Source organism: Phyllostomus discolor, chromosome 13 (assembly GCF_004126475.2).
Source record: "Phyllostomus discolor isolate MPI-MPIP mPhyDis1 chromosome 13, mPhyDis1.pri.v3, whole genome shotgun sequence".
NCBI classification, from domain to species: domain Eukaryota; kingdom Metazoa; phylum Chordata; class Mammalia; order Chiroptera; family Phyllostomidae; genus Phyllostomus; species Phyllostomus discolor.
The window spans coordinates 12,264,600-12,286,764 of NC_040915.2; the positions used below are offsets into that span (position 1 = coordinate 12,264,600).

General features: G+C 35.0%; 1 protein-coding gene across 11 annotated transcripts in view; it reads left to right on the forward strand.

Moving 5' to 3' along the window:
- The window catches only part of MATR3 (matrin 3), a 52,832-nt gene that overhangs the window by 24,428 nt on the left and 6,239 nt on the right, over positions 1 to 22,165 (forward strand). For 4 of the 11 annotated variants that reach the window (XM_036013733.1, XM_028527212.2, XM_028527213.2 and 1 more), the window contains 10 exons: positions 11,037 to 12,124; positions 16,937 to 16,998; positions 17,914 to 17,955; positions 18,269 to 18,381; positions 18,626 to 18,678; positions 19,365 to 19,490; positions 20,160 to 20,285; positions 20,452 to 20,619; positions 21,555 to 21,686; positions 22,075 to 22,118. In XM_036013733.1, coding sequence (XP_035869626.1) covers positions 11,213 to 12,124; positions 16,937 to 16,998; positions 17,914 to 17,955; positions 18,269 to 18,381; positions 18,626 to 18,678; positions 19,365 to 19,490; positions 20,160 to 20,285; positions 20,452 to 20,619; positions 21,555 to 21,686; positions 22,075 to 22,118 — 1,778 coding nt within the window. In that variant the 5' untranslated portion in view covers positions 11,037 to 11,212. Of the gene's footprint in view, positions 1 to 400; positions 756 to 11,036; positions 12,125 to 16,936; positions 16,999 to 17,913; positions 17,956 to 18,268; positions 18,382 to 18,625; positions 18,679 to 19,364; positions 19,491 to 20,159; positions 20,286 to 20,451; positions 20,620 to 21,554; positions 21,687 to 22,074; positions 22,119 to 22,165 lie in introns of those variants that run through there. The other 7 variants (XM_028527206.2, XM_028527209.1, XM_036013736.1 and 4 more) reach the window with 7 other exon arrangements.

The following is a 22,165-nucleotide window of genomic DNA, read 5'->3' on the forward strand; positions in this document are numbered from 1 at the left end:
CGGCCGGATGGATCCGCTGTCTCAAAAGACCATACTACACAGAATTCCTGCTAGTAAAAACCAGCCAAAATGGTGTCGCCTTCCTACAATTCCTCGGTGAATCATCAAAATTACCTGAGGATAGAAATCAGGTCTAAGGGACTCCCGCGACTCGATTCTAACACATATCCTATTTAAGTTTTACACCATGCAATTTAAGGGTTTGGAAAAAGGTTTTGGGGGGTCAATGGGTCTCGAACCCGAAGGAGAAAAGGCTCCTTCCCTACTTCCCGCCATCGCCATCGGCGGGCTCCAGGATTAGAGAACAACGACCGTAGCCGAGAGAGCGAACGCTGGGGAGGGGGAGGGGCCTGGCGCGCGCAAAACTGAGATCCGAGGTGGGTGGGGGCAAACTCTCTCGCGAGAGTGGATTCTTTGGCTGCTCCCGCCGCCGCCACCTCTTACCAGCGCCGTTGCTGCGAGGGATTGTGGGAGCCTTCGCGTCCCGCTTGCTAGGAGAGAGGTAGCTCTCCTTTTCCCTCTCCCTTTTCTTAAGGTAGGCGTTAAGCGGGTAAGAATCGGGGTGGGGTGGCCGGGGGCTCTCCTCATCCGTCGGGAGGAGGCAGCAACAGCGACAGGGGCTGCGGGGAGCCGGCGGCGCGCCTTTCTCGCTCGCTCCCGTTCTGCCTCCCTCCTCTCTGCGTATGTGAGCCGCCTCATCGGCGGCCGCCATGTTAGGAGCGCAGTGGCGGCGCAACCAGTCTCGGGCGGCTGAGGTGAGCGGTCCCGGAGGGAGACACGCGGCCAGCCAAGGGCTTAGGGTGCGGTGGTATAGTCGGGGGACGCCGAGGGCAGCGGATCATCTGAGCTTCCCGCGTCCTGGACTTTTCGTGGGCGGGGGCGGGTCGACAAGCCCGTTACACGCGAGCTGCCGCGTTGAGAAGGGAGGAGCACTGGAGGCCTGAGGGACCGACTGTCCTCCGGGGGCCTGCCGTTTCGGGAGGATAATTAAGATAGTGAAGTCTTTGGGTAGTGCCAGTTCCACATGTTTGCTTTGTTTTCTGCACTTTGGGCCTGAAAATGTGCCCCAAAATGGAGGATTTCGCAGACTGAAAAGCTCGGCGGTTTAAGCAGCTCGTGTTTTTTTGGTGTTCCTTTTTTTCGGTGTCAAGGCCTTTGCTCCTCGCCCATCGCCTCAGAGTATCTCCTAAGACTCCGCTGCCCCCCTCCCCCCGCCCGCACATGCGCGCGCTATTTTAGCCGGACCTCAGAAACAATTCCTCCCCACCCCCAAGCGCTTAAAAATGGCCGAAAAATAAAACGTTAACGCTTGTTTTTCGTATTGCGTCGTGGGTAAAGCCATCTGCAGTACGCTGCAAGGCACGAGATTTGTTCTTGTTTAAAGAGTCACCTCACATTCCTTTCTCCTTTATTAAAATATTATAAACCTAGGTCCCTTTAGAGAGGATCCAGTCGTGTGGGACCTTCCGGTTTCCAGACAAAGGGTTTGGAGTACCGTGGTGTAGCCTTCGCATCCTTGTTCTTTTCATTGCCAGCGCTGTGCAATGTTCTTTTTGTGTTCTACAGGGATTTTTACCATTTACCGTAGAGGAATATTTCCTTGGTGTTTATACTGTTCTGTGGCCCTATTCTGTGGAATATTTCTGTTGGCCCAGTTAACAGTTTTTCCATCCAGATATTTCCAGAATGGTTATGGAGATTCCGAAATTTCTAGTCTTTTCAAGTGCGCTGGAGTAATGTGAGAGTCGTTGATTTCCCAGGTCGTAGTAGATTTTGTATTGATGTTGTGTTTTGTTTGTCGAAAAGGGCTTGGATGAAGATTTTTAAATGGTAAGATAATTTTCTAAGTAAATGTAAACTACTCTGCGGGCAAAAATAATATCTAAGGCTTAAATGTTCCGAATAAAATTTCCTTTTAAAAACTCAAAGGTTAGTCACCTATGAAGTCTGTCGACGTAAGTTTTCCAACATTAGTATTGTTTTAGTAATCAAGAAGGCAGGGAATACTGACTGGGAGAAAGCTCTGCGGTGTCTACTAAACTGTAAGAATGTTTCTGCAAACTCGAAAATTACACACAATTGAAGTACTACATTCAGATTTTTCTGCTTGGTTACGTAACATTTTGGAAAAGCAATCTTTAGCCAGATGATGTTTGTGTTGAAGTGCTTTATCTTCCTTTACATACAACATTATATTCTAATATTAGTGTATACTTTACCCAGACAGGAAATTTTCTTTTTATCATCTTTACATACCTCTCTTCTCAGCAGTGTGTAAGTGGGGTTGTTTTTATGTAGCGTTTTGAACTAATTAAGGGTTTTTACCCTTCATCTGAATATAATGTGTTAAAGAGTCTTTAAACATTTATTTTGGTAATACTTTTAGGGAAGTGTAAACACTAATAATATTACAAGTCAGTTAATGATAACATTTTAACAAATGGAGGAGTGCAAAGAAAATGTGTTGCATAATTTTAGAGATAAAATGTGGTTCATATCATTAATTTTATAGGTCGAAGCCCAAGGAAATTATAGATTTATATACATAAATGTTAATCTGTTACTAAGCATATTAAAAACTTGAAAGATTCAATATTTGGAGATTCATTATTGTGTGGCTATCAAATGTAAATATACATCTATAAAGGGAGAGTAATGACAGGGAAATGATAACGGAATATAACACAAATTGGGAAAAAGGAAATGTAATAAAACTCAGCTGATGGCATATTTAATGATTTGTTATTTAAAGGAATGTGTAAATAAGCATAAAATAGAAATATACCTCAAAGCTCTGAATGTTGGCATTGTGTGATTTGTATTTCCTTGTGTTTTTCTGAAATTTCTTCAAATTATAGTTACTTTTGTAATGAAGGGAGGGAAAGGAAACATTTTTGTAAATGTTAGAACTGCTAAAAAGACCGGAGTTTTGTCGTGTGTTTTTTTGTTTTGTTTTGTTTTGTTTTAAGGATCTTCGTGTATCTTTGCTGGGAATTGTTAAAAGTGAGCCAGCATCTTGAAGTCTGAAATGCAGTTTACAAGTGACAAAAAGTTGTAGTTCTTGTCCTGTAAGATAACTCTGGTTATTATATGTAGACATACATAGGAATCAGAAAACATTCTTATTTTAAAATACTAAGTTTGCTATTACTGGGACTAATGCTATTTAGTTTACAACATGAATCGTAGCCATTAATTATTTTACAAATAAGGAAAACCAAAGAATTGGATAAGGATTTATTAGATGTTCTTAGCACATCTTTTTTTATATGCTTCATTTAGTTAGAATTGCATTGTCTCCCATACTTGTGGCAGCGTGTTCTGAGTGTACATGACTGGCTTTCACATAGAGGATGCTCAGCTTGGGCGGGGGGGTGAAAGGTTGTAGATGGTGTAGTTTTCCTCTTTTAATTTGTAGCTGTGTGGTGAGTCCTCACTAGATCAACTAAGATTTTGAAAAAGCTAGTCTCTTTAAAGGCTAATTGATATAAAATACTTGCTGCTTTTTTTTTTTTTTTTTTTTTTTTGAAAGTTTTTAAAATGGCGTATCTTTGACATTCTCTTTGATCTAGAGTCCCAATTAGCCTGTGGTACATATCTTAGGCAGAAATCCATTAGCGGGAAAACAAAAAATGATGCCATGGTGGGGGCTGGGTATAGTTCTTCCCAGCTACTGCTCTTCGATACACTGCTGGATAAGAAGAGCAAGGGTTGGGGGGGACCCACCTGTATTGGATGTCATAGTGGGCAGGTAGTAAATGCAGCAGGCATAGAAACTAGTAAATTAGGGTCTGAAATAGGATCTCTAATTTGCAGTATCATAGATTGCTAATGAAGAACTTTCTCGTTTTTCAAGGTGATTTGTATGTTTTTCTTCCTCCCTTCCCCCTTTGTGGGGATTACTAGGATATTAAATATCTTCCTTTAGTATAGAAGAACCTATACCAAGTGTGAAATTTTAAAGTTGGGTGTTTGAGCAGTCAGTGGTTGGAAAAGGAATAGCAATAACAAGTAAATACAAACATTTGTATTGGGTTGTCCAAAAGGTCCATTTAGGTTTTTTCTGTAAAGTAAATGGCATTTTTCTTTAATTTTCACTAATAACTATTAATTTGGATATTTTGAATATGTTGGCTATTTCCTGCTATTCGATTCCAGTGGGTAGAGGCCAGGGGTGCTGCTAAACATCTTCCAATGCCTAAAGCAGCCCCCCAGCAAAGAAGTATTTGGCGAGATTTCAGCAGTACCAAGAAACTTCCCAAATCACTTTTGACACATTCAATCGGTCACAGCACCTCCTCCAAACACTGCACAAATCTTTTTTTTTTTTTTTTTTTGCATTTCAGTTGCGTTATCTTTCTTGAAGTAATAAAACATAATATGCCAAAATGTTTTGTATCTTTCATCTCTAAAATTAAAATGGCTACAAAAAATTGGCTGATTTTTGTGTTTTTTTTTTTTAACATGCGCTGATATGACAGCTGTCGCAATACAATCTAACACAATTGTTTTGAATAAACACAACTAAGCACTACTAGAACCATTGTACAGAAAAAACATAGTGGACTTTTTGGCCAACCCAGTACTTAAAGTGTTCTTGCTGTGAGTTGTGAAACTTCAGAATAACTTTAATGCTTAACTGTGCCCTTGTATGGACTGTGGTATTCTGAAAAAGCACTATGAAGGAGGCAGTTTTACACTTAAACAGCAGGAGACACCAAGAAATTTTTATAATCCTCTTGGTAAGTCCAGAAACTGGAAACAGCCTCAATGTTAATCAGTTGCAGAATAAATAAGTGTATGTATCATAATAGTATCTGCTGTTGCAGTGAAAATGTGAGAGGAGAGAGGCATTCTGGGTAATAATTTGTACAGGTAATGAGCAGCCTCTGTGACTGCTCATAAAATGACCTCTCTCATAAGGTGTTGGTGTATGGTGGAAAGTAGGTTTAGGTAAGTAGGAGGCAACCAGCATATGAAAGGCATTGAAAACCATAGTGTGAACTTCATGTGGTAAGTAGTGAGGTGTGTAGTGCAGTTTTTAAGCAGGAGAGTGGAAGATAATGAGTGATGTTTTTGGAAGTTTATATTGGAATCTGAACATGGATGGATGCATGCAAGAGGCCACCCAAAAGGCAGCAGGACTGAAGATCTCCAGTAAGGTTGTGGCAGAGGAAATAGAGAGGTAAGGACTTTGTTCTGGAGAATTAGAAGGCAATTTCTAAAGGTAGACTGGCATGGAGAATGAAGACGGTAGAGGTTTAATTTGTCTACTTTAACTAGAATTCACTTCTCTCTTGATTTTACTTGTCTAAGTTACTACCAATCTTTAAATCTGGTCTTTTAAGCTGATTCAGGTTTGGTAACAAGGTTGAAATATGAATTCTGACTTCCATAGAAATAGATGGGACATAAAAATACAGTACAAGTGAAAGGTTTATAAGCTCTTTATGCATATATCTCTTGGTCAATCCTTTTATCTCTAAAGTTTGTTTTCTCCTTGGTCTTGAGGATCAGGTTACATAGATTGTGAGCTTACCATGTGACCGACACCATTCTAGGTATTTTATATAGATTAATTTATTAAACCTTAACACTCTTATGAAATAGTTATTGGTTTTATTCCCATTTTACATATTAGAAGCAAGTAATTTGTCCAAGGTCACACAGGTATTTTGTAATAGAACCAGGATTTAAATCAAGGTATTGTGAGCTCCAAAAATCTCAGTATATACCAAATCAAAGAGTTGTATAAATGTTTGTGGAAGCCAGGAAAGTAGAACATAAAGTGAGGATAGGGAAAAATCTAAAGTATGCAGAATGGTGTCTTGATAAAAACTACTAACTTTGCTATTTATAAGTAAAGAAAAGAGTAAGCCGTGTTAGTAATATCAGATCAAATAAAGAGTCAAAATTGTCCAGTAAGTGGAATAACTTTCTATCCTGTAGTATGGGCTTATTAATTAGTTTCCTTTATTGCTTAAATAATAAAATATTTAATGTCTAATTGAAAGTCACTAGGAAAAAATTTAAAGCTAGGAAGAAGAAAAATATTCCAAGTCTGAATAGGAATTCCTTCTACTGATTAACATATTTTCTATCTTATCAGCTGAAGACACTTTGCAACACTTTGATCAGTAGCTAAGAATCAAGAAGTGGTCTAGAAGTTGAATCCAGGTCTATAAGATGGTTTAAGAGCAATAATCTTAAAACGCTTAAAAATACTAATTTTTGTTGTTTTACAGCCTTTTTGGCACTACATTTTATAATGTTCATGTTTCCTATTGTGTGATGAGGCACATAGTGCATGTATTGATTTATACAAAACTAAAAATAATAGAGCTGAGATTTTATTTCCTAAGGGGTTTACTATTTAAATTAGTTTTTAAACCTTTTAAGTCACTGTTAAGTATGCAGTAGTGATATGAAATTAAGCACTGAAAAGTAGATAAGAAAGTATAAGGTTTTAAAGTAGCTTAAGCTCTATATAAAAAACTGAGCAGTTCCTCAAATACGGTTTTTGAAAAACCCTTAAGTGAAATAAAAGTTACAAGATATATTGAGAAAATAATTGGTGGTCACTAACTTTAAAATGAAAATTTACTAACACTTTACAATGGAAAGTGTTAAACTATTTATAAAATTAGTAAGAAAACTTGAAGGAATTATTAACCTAACCCTGACTTTATGCAAAGTTCCAGGCACCATTTCCAGTGCATTCAGTAGTTTTCTCATGGATACTAGCAATATATACTTTTTTTAAAAATTGATTTGAAAAAGAGAAGGAAACATAGATTTGTTGTTCCACCCATTCATTCATTGGTTGCTTCATGTATGTGCTGTGGCCAGAGATTGAACCTGTAACATTGGTATATCGGGATGACGCTCTAACCACCTGAGGTAGCTGGCCAGGGCCTAACCCTGTACTTTTAATTGGAAATGATTAAGGTGCTTGGTTTAAAAGTTCTGACCACAGGAATCAATGCTTTTTTGTGTGTGATTGACAAAAATTAAGCAGCTGCCTTTCTAAATGATGCTTCTTTGAAATTACTAATAGTGATCAATCTTTGCTCTCTATGATTGACACATTAGGGCATTTTTACTGTCATTGGTATTGTTGGTTGCTTCCTTAAACATATTTGGCATATTTTCATAAGAGTAAGTTAACAAATCAAGGATGTTTGACCTTGATAAACATTTGGGAAGTCTGAAAATTTTCTTGTACCATTTGTGTTTTTTTAATTCAGAAGGGAGAATACTGTAAGAAACTGTAGTTTTTTGGCTGGTGCTTATAAGTTTTTATGTGAAAGGGGTCAAAATCATGTCAGCATGAAGGTGTTTTTTCCTGAATATCTCTACAGATTTTATGGTTCTGTCATCTTAAAATTAGTTGTTTTAAAGAAGTAATTCACATAGTTAAGAGCATAGCTAAAGATCCATATGGTAGTAGATTCCATTAAAACATAGCATTTTAAAATTTTGAATTTAGAAGCTAAAGATTTTCTTTTGTAACATCTGTTGAAGAACTAAAGTCTTTATGCTTGCTTTAGTAATTGTGCTAAATAAATAACCCTCTGAAGGAATGAGTAATAGGACTAAAGGGTAATATTACTTTACATAGGAGAAAATAACCATTTGCTTTTGTTCTTTATGAACTTCCTGAGTGTGTTAAGCTTTGTTTTCTGAAATATTTTAGTATTCCACTTCTTTTAATTGGAGACAAATCTAGTAAAGATTATTAGATAGCTAACTATTCATGGAGTGGGAGGATTGAATGTTACTGACTCAAAGTTAATTCTTAACTATGCATACAAGTAATATTTGTTCAGATGTGGAATATGAAGCTAGCATATTTAGTAGCATTTACAATTAGTCCATAAACTAGCTTTAAGTTCTAGGTTAATTATTTAATAGAATTGTCTATGAAAATGAGTTTTAAGCTTGTTAAGAATTTGACCTGGCTACTGTGACTCTGAATTGAGCACCAGCCTGCAAACCACTGGGTTGCAGGTTAAGTTCCCAGTCACAGCACATGCTTGGGTTGCAGACCCAGTCGTCCAGTAGGGGGTGCACAGGAGGCCACCACACATAGATGTTTCTCTCCCTTTCTTTCCCCCTCCCTTCCCCTCTGTCTAAAGATAAAATAAAATCTTAAAAAAAAATGTAAGAATATGAGTGTGTACCCTGGCTGGTGTAGTCTGGTGGAATGAATGCAGGCCTGTGAACCAAAAGGTCACTGGTTCAATTCCAGGTCAGGGCACATGCCTGGGTTGCATGCCAGGTCCCCAGTTGGAGGTATGTGAAAAGCAACTGATAGATGTTTCTCTTGCACATTGATATTTCTCTCCCTCCCTCAATTTTCCTCTTTCTACAAACAAAATTTTAAAAGAAAAAATGAATTTGAGTATAAGATTGTAGTAAGTGGCATTTGTGAAGCCTAATTATAAATAATGATAACCCTTCTTTTTTAATGTTTTCATGATTTGGGAGTGAAGATACTTTTCGTAAGTGAAAGGTTCTAAAATAGGTAAATGAGGTTTTGATACTACATTTTAGAATCCTCTTCAAGGATCTATTTTTCAAACTTTTATTAACCTTTAGCGTACTATGAAAAGGCAATTTTATTATTATGGGGGAAACTTACAGTAAAAGAACCTACTCTCTTAAAAGTCTTTACTAAACATCCAGTATTGTGCTAATAGGCGGTAGTTTTCGCTTAAATGAGCCTTTTAAAATGGCTTGTCTTGTGTTTATCATTGACCAAAGATGCTAAAGGAATTCTTTTTATAAAAGCTCTTTAAACAGTGTTGTCATGTCTGATTTCTCTTAGTTTCTTTGTTCTAATTTTTAAAAAAGCCACTTAAGACTTTTGTTTAATTGTGTTTCAAGGGTCTGGGTTGATTTTCTTTTCAGTAATATTACTCTCATGTCATTGTGTGAGGATGTATTTAAGTTGAAACTCTGAGCAAAAATATTTAAGGTTATTCTTAATGAAATTGCAAGTTGTTGTGGAATTTACTTTTTTTTGTCTTGCCCTTTTTCTGACATCCATTTTCTGTTTTAAGGTTATCTTCTACCTTCTCTTAACCTTTCTTTTTTGCAGATCCATTGTTTTCATTGTATCTTACAAAGAAAAGTAATTGAGATCTCTAATCCAACAAGCATTTTCTTAAAGTGTGGTGAATTTAAAAGTTTTATTACACATGATCATAATACTATTGTATAATTTCCCTAAGGGAAAAGAATAGTTTTTTAAAAACTAGCTTTTCAGTAATACAAAGCTTTGACTATAACATGAAGAGCAAACCTGTAATTAATAACAACATTGGTACTTTGAAATACTGATTTTGAAAACCCTGTAAAAAGTTTTGATCTTTTACAATAAACTATATATGAAAATTTAGAAGGTCCTACCAATGTTTTTACACAGTATTTCAAATGCTTTTCTGTATGGCATTTATAAGACATATCAAAGAAACTTTCATCCAAAGAAGTCCACTTATTCTTGTCTTTATTTTTATTAATCTTATCTAAAGCGTAACGTACATAGTTTATATAGTGGATCTCATCCAGAACTAGTTTCTTTGATGTCCTTTCTTAAGTTCATCTTTCTTGGTGTGCAAAAACATCTGTAATCCAGTCACCTCTGATAGCATTTCTGTGTCTTTTTAACTTTTTTACATCTTTTTGTAAAATGTAGTCCTGCCTGTAACCTTTTTGAAAAGTGCTTCCTCTACCACTGTATTTGTCCAGTGTTTCCTTGCTTTATTCTATCATTGGTGGAATTGGTTCCATAATAGACATAGCTATTGACTATTGCCTGTTTACTAATAAAGTTAATGATCAAACATAAAACTTGACTGAACAAAGCCTTTACATAGAATTCCACAGCAAACAATTCAACTTCTGTATGTAGTTGTGGTTATAAAAAATTGTTTCATCAAGGCCATTTGTTATGTACATCATTTAATAATTTTATGAGAATCATGCATAAATAACTTTGCAAATTCCTACATAACTTTCTGAGGTAAAAATAAGAAAGAAAATGAAAATAATTTCATCTAGAAGCACGACTTAGATGATTGTATTCAGAATTTAAATTTTTCAGTTGATTATGGGTATTCTTGGGGAAAGTTTCCAGAAGTCCACGCAAGCAAGATCTTGTTTTCATTTTTTAACGTGTTTTGAGCTCTAGAGGTGCTGAAGCCCTGAGCATTAAGTAAGTGTTGGTGGATGCTAATTTGGGGAGTTTCACTTTAAATCACCTACACTTCCTATATTCCCCCCGCCCCCCCTTGGGAGGTCTCTCATTTCTATACTCACCATACTTAGTTCTTACCTTGTAAGATTAGAAAATAAATAAGCACTGCCTAATATAGGGTAGACAGTGAAAAGGCAGTTTATATGGCCTAAATTTGTGCAGAAATCCTTGAACTGTAGGAAGTCACTTAATTTTCTTCCCATCTGTCTTCACCTCAAATTGGTTTTGCTGTATAAAGATCTCAGCTATTGTGTTTGGTCTTAGATCTTATACTAGGTACTTGACACCTAAACTTCACTTGTGATTTTACTTGGTTCTTTCTGATACTTTTAATAGGTCTCATTTTCTAAAGCAGAATACGACTGATTCATCTTTGACTTGTTGACATTGATTTTTTTTTGTTTGTTTTTAGTCTTCTAGAACTTAAGCATCATACTATAGGGTGTATTTTTATTCTTCTGAAGGAAGAGTCCCATCTATATTTTTACCAAAATTTTGATGTACTCAGACATCTAACCCTTCAATTGAAATGTTTTTAAATTTAGTATGAAATTCCCTTTAACAGTAAAACTGTAGCATGAAAGACTACTTTTTAAATATATGCAGGCTCTGCATACATCTGGAATCTGTTTAAGAAATATAATAAATTCCTTGTTAAGTTTGAGATCTTGAATGTTTTTTTTTTTTTAATCAACATGATGCATAAGTTTTTTTCTTTAAAAAACGGCATCTACTTTAAAGGGATTTATGACTAAAATTGCTTATTTTTCTACAGAGTTGTCTGCTGGTTCTCAGCTTGAAGAAGATTCTACAGTCCTTATTGATCCTTTTTCTTGGCGTTACCATTTTTTGAAGCACAGTTAACCTAGTTTTCTAGTTTGAGCTTTCTTTTTGGCCATCTTGAAAAAAAATTTTTTTTAATCTATAAGCTAGACAAGAGATAGTTCTACAATGTCCAAGTCATTCCAGCAGTCATCTCTCGGTAGGGACGCGCAGAGTCATGGGCGTGACCTGTCTGCAGCAGGAATAGGCCTTCTTGCTGCTGCTACCCAGTCTTTAAGTATGCCAGCATCTCTTGGAAGGATGAACCAGGGTACTGCACGCCTTGCTAGTTTAATGAATCTTGGAATGAGTTCTTCATTGAATCAACAAGGAGCTCATAGTGCACTGTCTTCTGCTAGTACTTCTTCCCATAATTTGCAGTCTATATTTAACATTGGAAGTAGAGGTCCACTCCCTTTGTCTTCTCAACACCGTGGAGATGCAGACCAGGCCAGTAACATTTTGGCCAGCTTTGGTTTGTCTGCTAGAGACTTAGATGAACTGAGTCGTTATCCAGAGGACAAGATTACTCCTGAGAATTTGCCCCAAATCCTTCTACAACTTAAAAGGAGGAGAACTGAAGAAGGCCCTACATTGAGTTATGGTAGAGATGGCAGATCTGCTACACGGGAGCCACCATACAGAGTACCTAGGGATGATTGGGAAGATAAAAGGCACTTTAGAAGAGATAGTTTTGATGATCGTGGTCCTAGTCTCAACCCAGTGCTTGATTATGACCATGGAAGTCGTTCTCAAGAATCTGGTTATTATGACAGAATGGATTATGAAGATGACAGATTAAGAGATGGAGAAAGGTGTAGGGATGATTCCTTTTTTGGCGAGACTTCGCATAACTATCATAAATTTGACAGTGAGTATGAGAGAATGGGACGTGGTCCTGGCCCCTTACAAGAGAGATCTCTCTTTGAGAAAAAGAGGGGCGCTCCTCCAAGTAGCAATATTGAAGACTTCCATGGACTCTTACCGAAGGGTTATCCCCATCTGTGCTCTATATGTGACTTGCCAGTTCATTCTAATAAGGTGAGTTAATGCAACAGATGCTTCTAATTTCTTTTACATTGTAGTGTCTATTCTGTATTTACCTATATCTTTTACTCTAATTCTGTAGTCTGGTGACACTGAGTTGATCAAGAATTTTTATACTTTTGAGAACACTTTATTTGGAAGGTTAATTGTTTTTTGAGCATTTTAAACCAGGGCTTTACATTAATACAATCTGCCTAGATTACTTCTGGCCACAAAGCTGTCATCCACTCGGATTATCTTGTTGGTTTTTGGCATCAGTATATTCTTCTTAATCATATTTAAGCAGTTTTTTTGTCTGCTTTGTTGAATTGTTATAAGCATTTTTGGTTTTTTGCAGTCAATGCACTCTGCCATTCAGGATGCTAGATTTTAGCTCTCCATCTGTCTTGATTGCTGATTTGTATGTGGTAAAGATGGATTCTTGAACAATTCTCTTTTTTTCTTTATCTGTGGCTACAGGGAAAGAGTTAATGTAGAGCCCTGGTGTGTGTTTCAGTGTGTTTTATATTTTAAATTAGTTCATTCTTCCTTTTTTAATTTCCCTTTAACACAAATTCTCATACTATGACCTATGACTGGAGTTTTTCATCATTTTTTTTTCTCCTTTTCCACAACTTTCTTAAACATACTTCCGAACTCACTTTTTATTATCACATACTGCATCTATCCCTTTAAAGACTTAGGAAAATCGACTACTGCAGTATCCTGCTCTATGTTCCTCATAAGCATATTCTTTTTCTGACTTAGGGTTAGACTTCTGGTATAGTCATTTGAGCAAAAAATAAACAAAGGTGTATCGAATTCTCCTTTGCTTTAATTATCACATCTGGCAAAATGGGAACTTTTTCAAAATGCCCTTTTAAATATGTTGTCCTTTCTCTTGCAACATTACTATTTTACTTACTCTCTGATTTTTTTTTTCAATACACAGTGCAGTTGACTTAAAAGTCAGCATTATAGCACTCTACTAGCTTGATCTATTATCTGACCATCCGTTTTTCCTGATGTGCTACATAGTTAATTCTATTTAACTAACAGGAACATGTTGCTGCCATGAAATTGGTGCTTACTGTTACATGGGTTTTTTTAATTTACAGTAACATCTGGAAAGGTCATTTCTTATTTATTCCTCTTAAATGGAATTTTTAGTGAGTATTGTTTTTTGAGTAAACTAAATCATAAATTAACATTCGAGATTTTGTTCCATAATCTGTATTTTAGTATTTTGTCTCAGATAACTAAGAGACTATTTATATTTGAATTTAGAGTACTTTAAAAATGTCTGAAGCATAATTCTTAATATGTATTTATTTATTACAGAAATCTTCATGTATAGTTTTAAGTACTATACAAAAAATATTTTATAGACAAACAAGGAATATATTATTCTTTGTTTCATACCAAAATCAGTAACATTAAATACTAAATTTAAGTTCATAGATTTTCATTTAAGACAGAATCCAAAAGTCATAGAAATTTGGAAAATTTTGCTTGGTAGGTGTTTCTGGTATTGTCTTTTTCAAATCTGTTGGATAATACTATGTTGTATATCATGGAATTTAGGTTTTGTTCAGTATTAAATTTCAAATTCTAGATCTGATGGCAGCTGATTTAACCGAGGTTCATTAAACTTGCGTGACTCAATATTTTTGTTAACTTCTTGCCTATTTGCAGTAATTGCAATATTGATCGGTGTTTTCAGGTAGGATCTCTAAATTCCAAGGAAAATCACTAAAGTGTCTCAAATGAAAGTATAGGGATTTAAAATCTTTGTTACTAGAGCCATCATGAACCAAAACCTGTTGTTAGAAGTCCCCTTTTCCTGACTGTGAGCAGTAATTTAACCTTGTTGCTTGCATATAGAAAATCAATTGAGTAAAGGAACAAAAAAGGAAGCTGTGGGAGGACTTGAATCAAAAAAAATTTTTCTTTTATAGATATGATTAATTTTTCTCTAAATTTTGCTACTTCTAGTTCCTGGACAATGATATTAATAAGCGATAGTAAATAGGTCTAATTAACATAGAACAGTCTAAAAATTTTGGTGAAACTTTGGGCTCGAGTAAGGTACCCTAACTCTAGAGCAAGAGGTACTTTTAACCTGTAAAATGCTAAGGCCCTGGCTAGTTTTGGTTTTCTTAGTATTGGGAATATTTAAGAACTGGTTTGTAGAGTCCCTTTGATTCTTTTATTTACAAAATTTATAATTGTAAATTGGACCAATTTTATGAAGTGTAAGCACCTGGATTGATTCTCAATATATTCTAGTTTCCTTAATATAATTGATGTTTTCTGGGTACCTGCATTATTGGGGGGGAAAAAACACCTAAATATTCACATGTAGCAGTGGTCCTTACTTTATTTGATAGCTGATAAAGAAACAATGACTTCAGAAAAAATTCCTGTGGTGAAAGTAGATAATGAAAAATTTTTTTAACATTTAATCCTGCTCTCTGGTATTGCTGCATAACTTGGAAAATCTGTTCTTTTTCATTTAGTGGTAGCATTAAATAATGTACAGATCAAAACAGTAAAATGAAACGAGAAACTTTTAGGTGAAAAACATCCTAATTAGTCATCATTATTTTTGCTATTTTAAGTGACTTTCAGTGATGGTGTTGCTTTTCTTTCTTTCTAGGTCATTTTAGAATGTCAAGTTGCTTTTCTACACAACCTCAAATTCTTTCACTTAAAGAAAGCTGCCCTTTCGCTGTCTTGTCACTTGAGTTCATACTTTTCCTTTTAGTATTATACTAGAAGACATGTTATTCTTTATTCTGCCATTCCAGAATTGCTTCTCCAAATTATCCTATCTTTATATAACTGTTTTCTGACAGAACTTCTGAATTCAAACTATGAATCCTTTTCTTTATTAGTCTGATGTGAGAATTACCTCAATGTAGAATCCAAAGAAAGGGGTTTTCAAAAAACCCTTTGACTCTTAATCTTCACCTTAAACCAAACAGTAAAAGATCAGGTGTGGTAATAAAGATTAGTATGGGTGGGCTTGGGAGATTTGTAACTGCTTCTTTCATCTTGGCCTTCCTTCTGGTACTTGAGTATTTACAAAGATCAGCCACACTTAGCATAAGTTTGAACCTTTAAAGGGCATGGGGGATTGGATATTAATTTCTCTGTTCAACTAGAGACCCTTTCCATCTCCTGTGTATTAGAAGCATGCCTTAATAGGCTGTCTTACTCCTCTCCCAACATACTACTTTTCAAGAATGTTTTTCAGAAAATTCTAAATTACTTGTTTAATCCCTCTTCTGGATTTGTGAACTTTATGGTGCCCCTGCTTACAGCCATTTTAAAAATGGTCTCCAAGTCAGTGGTCTGTTACTTTACAATTAAAACCTTTTTATATCCCAAATATCTGGATGTTGAGACAGCTGGAGAGATCTCTTTGAATTTCTTAGTTAATAGCCATTATTTTCAGAAGACAATCTAGATTTGAGAGCTAGATCTTCAAGTTCTGAAAAGTTCTGTTCTGTGTGGATATATTCCATTTTAGTGCTCTCACAGGATTTTTTAGTTAATTGTCTTACGGCATGGGATGTATGTAAACTTGTAATATAAAGCAGTTTTTAAAATTAGGATCCCATTTATAAGATACAAATCTAAAGCTTTTCAAAAAAGCATCTCTTGTAATTTGGTTCCTTCTTTTAATTCAGCTCTAAGTGAGACCCTTTTTAAAAACATTGCCTGACCATGTTTTATATTCCAAATATAATTGTATTAGGTAGTGTGGGTGTTGCAGAAGTTGTTGCCTCATTTTGTGGGAATTTATGAAACAGTAATACTTGAAAAGCAGGTATTGTAAAACAAGATACCTTTTTATAAGCAGTGTAATAAATAGTTCGCTTTTTGAGCACTTTTGTGTGCTTGGCACTGTTCTGATAAGCATTTTACCTTTCATTATTTACTTTTAATAAGACCAAAGGAAAGTACTGAATCACAGTGAATTTATTTTGTACCAGGGATTCACATTTAGCAAGTAAGTGAAACCTTGGAAGTGGAATCCAGGCAGTATGCAGCACAGCCTACTTTTCCTAACAACTTTTTCTTATGTTACCTAAAACATCAATCATTTATATATGAAATAGGAAAAATACTAATTTCATTAAATTTAAGATAACCAAAAGCAAATATTGACTACAGTGTTTCCTTCATTAAAAGTTGGAAACAGGCATTGAAATTTGCTCCTTTATTTTTGCTAAATACAATGGGGGCTTAATTTTTGGATAAATGGGGAGCATTTCCTTAGAAAAACCATTTCTGTTTAATCATCTTAGCTTTTTATATCTGTAACATACTTGGATCATACCCCAAAAGCTGGATGAAATTAAAGCTTATATCTTTAATTGTTCACATTTAAAGCATCTGTTTCCTAGAAAAGTAGCTATAAGCGTGACTTTTTTTGTCATATTTAGAGTGATGTAAAAAAACATTTCTAAAATGACATGAATAATTTAGTTTGGTCTACACAAATTAATGTCTCGCTGATCTCAAGGTCAGTTACTATTCTTGATCTTTATTAACTCTGTATCTTTTCCCTGTCAAGTCTATTAGTATATTAACCAAATTAATCCAGTTTTTCCAAGAATGTGCTTGGCGTATTTGAGGGCAGGATCAAGATACGTGGCTTCGGAGAAATGGTTTTAAATTCAGTATGATTAGTGAATGTGCAGGTGTTTGTACAGCCTATGATATTGCATATAGATTAACATCCTAAGAGTTTGAATGGTTCAAATAAAAATATTTTAGCTTTATTTTTGTTAATTCTACTAATTTACTTTGCTGCAGGAGTGGAGTCAACATATCAATGGAGCAAGTCACAGTCGTCGATGCCAGCTTCTTCTTGAAATGTAGGAGTTTGAAATACCTTTAAAGCATCCTTAATCCTGAATCAGAAACAGGCCATTGATTGATTTTTGGAAGTTGGTTATTTACTTGTAATATCCACATTGTTATTACTGCATGGTTGATATTGCCCAGGCAATGCTAGTTACAAGAGATCTTATATGGAATATTAGACTCAGTGATAGTGGTACTTTGTTACTTAATATTTCTACACTAAATTATCAGTCTTTTTTTATACAAACAATTTTTAAGATAGCTTTTGATACATAGAATATTTTCAGTAGCTATAATACATGTTCTAAAAATACCAATATACAAAAGAGGGAAGGTCGTTAGCATTTACAAAATAGTTGTTAAGCAAAAGCCTTCTGGATGTAGTTTTTGGTTTTGCGATACCTTTCTGATTTTACACTACAATGAAGTTGAATTTCTGAAGAATCTCCCTACCTAAGCAGCACACAATATCCATTGTCCTGGAATTGCAATTTTCATACATACCTAGCACTGTTGGGGGCTGTCCTTTACACTGTGCTCTTGGTACTTAAAATGGAGAAAAAACCTGTTGTTGGGTCCTCCCTTCTCCATATAGCCCATACTTCCAGTTCCTCATACAATCTTTTTCCTACTTAAGACTTAACAAATAATGGAGAACTTTAATTTTAGCATTAACTACCTACATTTTCAAGCAGTACAGAACAAGTTTTTGTTTTATTTTTGTTCATTTGGATTAATTTGGAGTTTTGAAATTTTTCTTTGGGCAATATCTATACTATATCGAACATGTTTAAACTGTAATATTTTTAACACTTAGACTCTCATATAACTTTACTAATAAGTAATCTCTATTTTAAAGGCCAAACAAGGCTACTTTGTGAAAAGGATAGTTTTATTTTAAAGTTAATTTTCTGGTCTTTTTAAAGCTACCCAGAATGGAATCCTGACAATGATACAGGACACACCATGTAAGTTAAAAATTTTAAGCTATTGTTTGTAAAGGAGATCAGTGTAAGGAATTCAGGTTAAACTTTCAAAATATTTTCTGAATTTTTTAAAATTAAATATGAGGGGAAAGTCACTATGAATGAAAGAATTGTTAAAAACTATTTTATGTACTTTTAATTTTATTACTATTAAGATTTTTTCCTAGTTGCTTCACACACAAATGCCTCCAAAGATTAGAGTCATAGCTATATAAGGAGTGTTTTAACAATAAATCTTAATTATTTCTGACAGATGTCTTTGTCAGTTCCTTATATATTGTCTTCACATTACTAGGGGTGACCCATTCATGTTGCAGCAATCTACAAACCCAGCACCAGGAATTCTGGGGCCTCCACCTCCCTCATTTCACCTTGGGGGACCAGCAGTTGGACCAAGAGGAAATTTGGGTGATTATAAAATTTATGTTGTTGTTGTTTCCTAAGAGCTTTATTGTAAAAATAAATAGTGATTATGGGCAAAAGAAGGATTATTAAACTGTTACTCAGAAATAACATTGCACAAAAAGACATGATATTCGTGATATTTGTAATATCCTTCCAGTGTTTGAAAGTTGTTTTTCTATTGAAATCACCTGTTAGAGCAAGTTATGTTTACTATAAGACTGAAAAAAGTAATTTTTCCCCCATAAAGGTGCTGGAAATGGGAACCTGCAAGGACCAAGACACATGCAAAAAGGCAGAGTGGTCAGTAACACAGCTCTTGATTTTACTGTATTTGCTGTAATCACTGTATGAGTGATTTGACTTAAATCCTTGCTAATTGAATTTATGTCATAGTCCTTACTCAGAAAACTGCTAGAGTTTGAATCCATCAGACTTTTCTAGGACTTTGATTAAGCTAAAAAAAATTTTTTTTTTAAAGATTGTACTTATTTTTAGAGAAGGGAAAGAAGGGAGAAAAACATCAATGTATGGTTGTGTGTCATGCCCCCTCCTAGGGACCCGGCCTGCAACCCAGGAATGTGCCCTAAACCAGTAATGAAACTGGTTGACCCTTTGGTTCATAGGCCAGCACTCAGTCCACTGAGCCACACCAGCCAGGGCATAAAACTTTAATATGCTTACAGTTGAGAGGTCCTACCTTGATTCAGGGTCTTAAGAACTTTGCTATCCAGTAGTATTCACAGTATTCGATTTAAAAATCAGTGTAGAGACTGTTTTCTGAAGTAATGAGATCTACTCTACCCCACTGACATTTGATTTTCTGTCTAGTTTTTAAATTCTCTAGAATGTTATATGAGTTGTGATTTTAAATAATCTATTCTGGTTAACATTAGACTAGACTTACCAAATTTGTAACACATAACCTGTCTCGTTGCTTTTAAAGGGATTTGTTGGTTTGATTTTTTTTTTCTCTCTGTAATGCATAGGAAACTAGCCGAGTTGTTCACATCATGGATTTTCAGCGAGGGAAAAACTTGAGATACCAATTACTACAGCTGGTGGAACCATTTGGAGTCATTTCAAATCATCTCATTTTAAATAAAATTAATGAGGTATGAGTTGAAATAAATGTAATACATGTTCATCACTAATATATTTTCTAAACAGATTACATGGTTTTGTATTAGTAAAAGAACTGAATGTGAACAAATGCAAAGAAAAAGAACTTAATGTAACCTTAAATCATCCATATGGAATGAAGTAGAGGAAAAACCAGTGAAGTGTGTTGATATAGTAAGTGTTAAATAGGTCCTTTAAGTGAAATGACATAAAATGAAACCATTTTTACCACGAGCTAATTAGTATAAACAAGAGTTAAGTTCTGATAGCATCTCAACAATGTTAACAATGAAACATTATTCAAGAACCTGTTGAAATAGTAAATTCTAGTACTAATGGATAATTTATAAATTGTGTTTCTTAAGCTGTGAATTGTCATTATTTAAACTACTGTAAGTTCTGTAAAAGGATAATTCTTTGGAAAGCCATTTCAGACTTTTACCAAAATTGTGCTAAATCGTATTTCAAGTCCAGTAGGCATAAGTGATAGTTTTAGTAGCATGAATAAAATCTGAGGTGGCCATTAATAAAATAGCAAGTCAGCAATGTTGGTAATTCTGCTTTTAGATTCTTGAAAGTATTTTTCACTTATTGGTTAAATGTCTGGAAAAACTTTGAACAATAATTGTTTGAAATAGTTTTTTGTGTGTTTATAATTTCAGGCATTTATTGAAATGGCAACCACAGAAGATGCTCAGGCTGCAGTGGATTATTATACAACAACACCAGCATTAGTGTTTGGCAAGCCAGTGAGAGTTCATTTATCCCAGAAGTACAAAAGAATAAAGGTATTACCTATTTTTTTTTTAGATTTGTATTACCAGTCATTTATTACATTTTAATAATTAGCTACTTTAAATTGCTGCTAATAACTAGGATAATATTAACTATTAACAATTACTGCGTCCCTACCAACATTTGACATTACCTTATTTCCTGTTTATTAAATTAAAGAAACCTGAAGGGAAGCCAGACCAGAAGTTTGATCAAAAGCAAGAGCTTGGACGTGTGATACATCTCAGCAACTTACCTCATTCTGGCTATTCTGACAGTGCTGTCCTTAAGCTTGCTGAGCCTTATGGGAAAATAAAGAATTACATACTGATGAGAATGAAAAGTCAGGTAATACATGTGTAGAAGTTTTAAGAAAGATTTATTTCTTAAAAATTTTTTGGTATATATCCTCATTTTTAATAAAGCAAGGGGAGGTAATTTTCCTTATTGTCTCATAAGTAGATTTCCTTTGCCAAACAATGATAAATAGTTTCATTTTTTTAAGATTTTATTTATTTTTAGAGAGAGAAACATCATTGTGGAATTGCCTCTCGAATGCCCCCTACTGGGGACCTAGCCCGCAACCCAGGCATGTGCCCTGACCTAGGAATCGAATGGGCTATCCTTTGGTTTGCAGTCTGGTGTTTAATCCGCTGAGCCACACCAGCCAGGGTTGATGGTCCCTTGTCATCCCCCCCACACACACATTGTACTAGATGCTAAGAGTAAAGCATTGAATAAATACCAAAGAGTGTAAGTGGGAAGTAAAGCTCTCTTGCTCAGCCTAGTAACATTATTTGTTTCCAGGGTTTGCTTCCAAAAATCTTTGTGTGTGTATAGATGTTCTCCCCCCCCCCCCCATTTTATTTATTATTTTTGGGGAGAGAGGAAGGGAGTGGGGGCGAGGAGCATTGATTGGTTGCCTCTTGTAGGTGCCCTGACCAGGACTGAATCCTTAACAGCATTCTGAGGTTATATCCTTTCAGGCATTTTCATTAACTTTTTGTTCTTTTTATTACAGTATTTTGAGTAGTATTTTCTAGGCTTACTTTAATTACTTTTTGCAGAAAGCCTTCAAATACGTGGTTTAATATTTGGTACTACTTTGTAAATCTAAGTTGTCCTTATTTTATTGAGTGACTTTTACCTCTTACCAATGACTCTGCTAAAGATAAAATTTCCCTAACAAGTGGATGAAAAGAATAAAAAGCACTAGAGTTCTACATAATTCTTTGGGAAAAATGTTGTTTCTTTTTTTTTTTTTCCTTTTTCTTTTTTTTAAGGCCTTTATTGAGATGGAGACCAGAGAAGATGCGATGGCAATGGTCGACCACTGTTTGAAAAAGGCCCTTTGGTTTCAAGGGAGATGTGTGAAAGTTGACCTTTCTGAAAAATATAAAAAATTGGTACTAAGGGTATGTAGTACTTGGCTTGTAATTATTAAGAATATAGGGTTTGGTTATTGAAAGAGTTACCTCTTCTTTCCCAGTATTCTTCAGTAGCAAAAGTGTTTTTTATCTAGTGTTCTATAAAAGCTCCTTTGTGCTTTTATCCATTTATTGTATTTTAGGTTTTACTTGAACATTTCTGCTATGAAGATACTTTATTATCTACTGCTTTAGTGAAATGTTGTTTGTAATGAACCGCTGACTGTAGGTAGCTTAAATTCTTGGGTATATTTGTAGGGATTGAAGAAGCTTATTTGATTATATGAGGGATGGCTATCAATTAGTTAATGAGATATATTCTGTAAATGAATATTTTAATACATTAACTTAACTAATGCAAAATTTTGTCTTTTAGATTCCTAACAGAGGTATTGACTTACTGAAAAAAGATAAATCTCGGTAATTTCATTGTGTCTCTGTATGTGTAAACAGTACTGTATTAAACT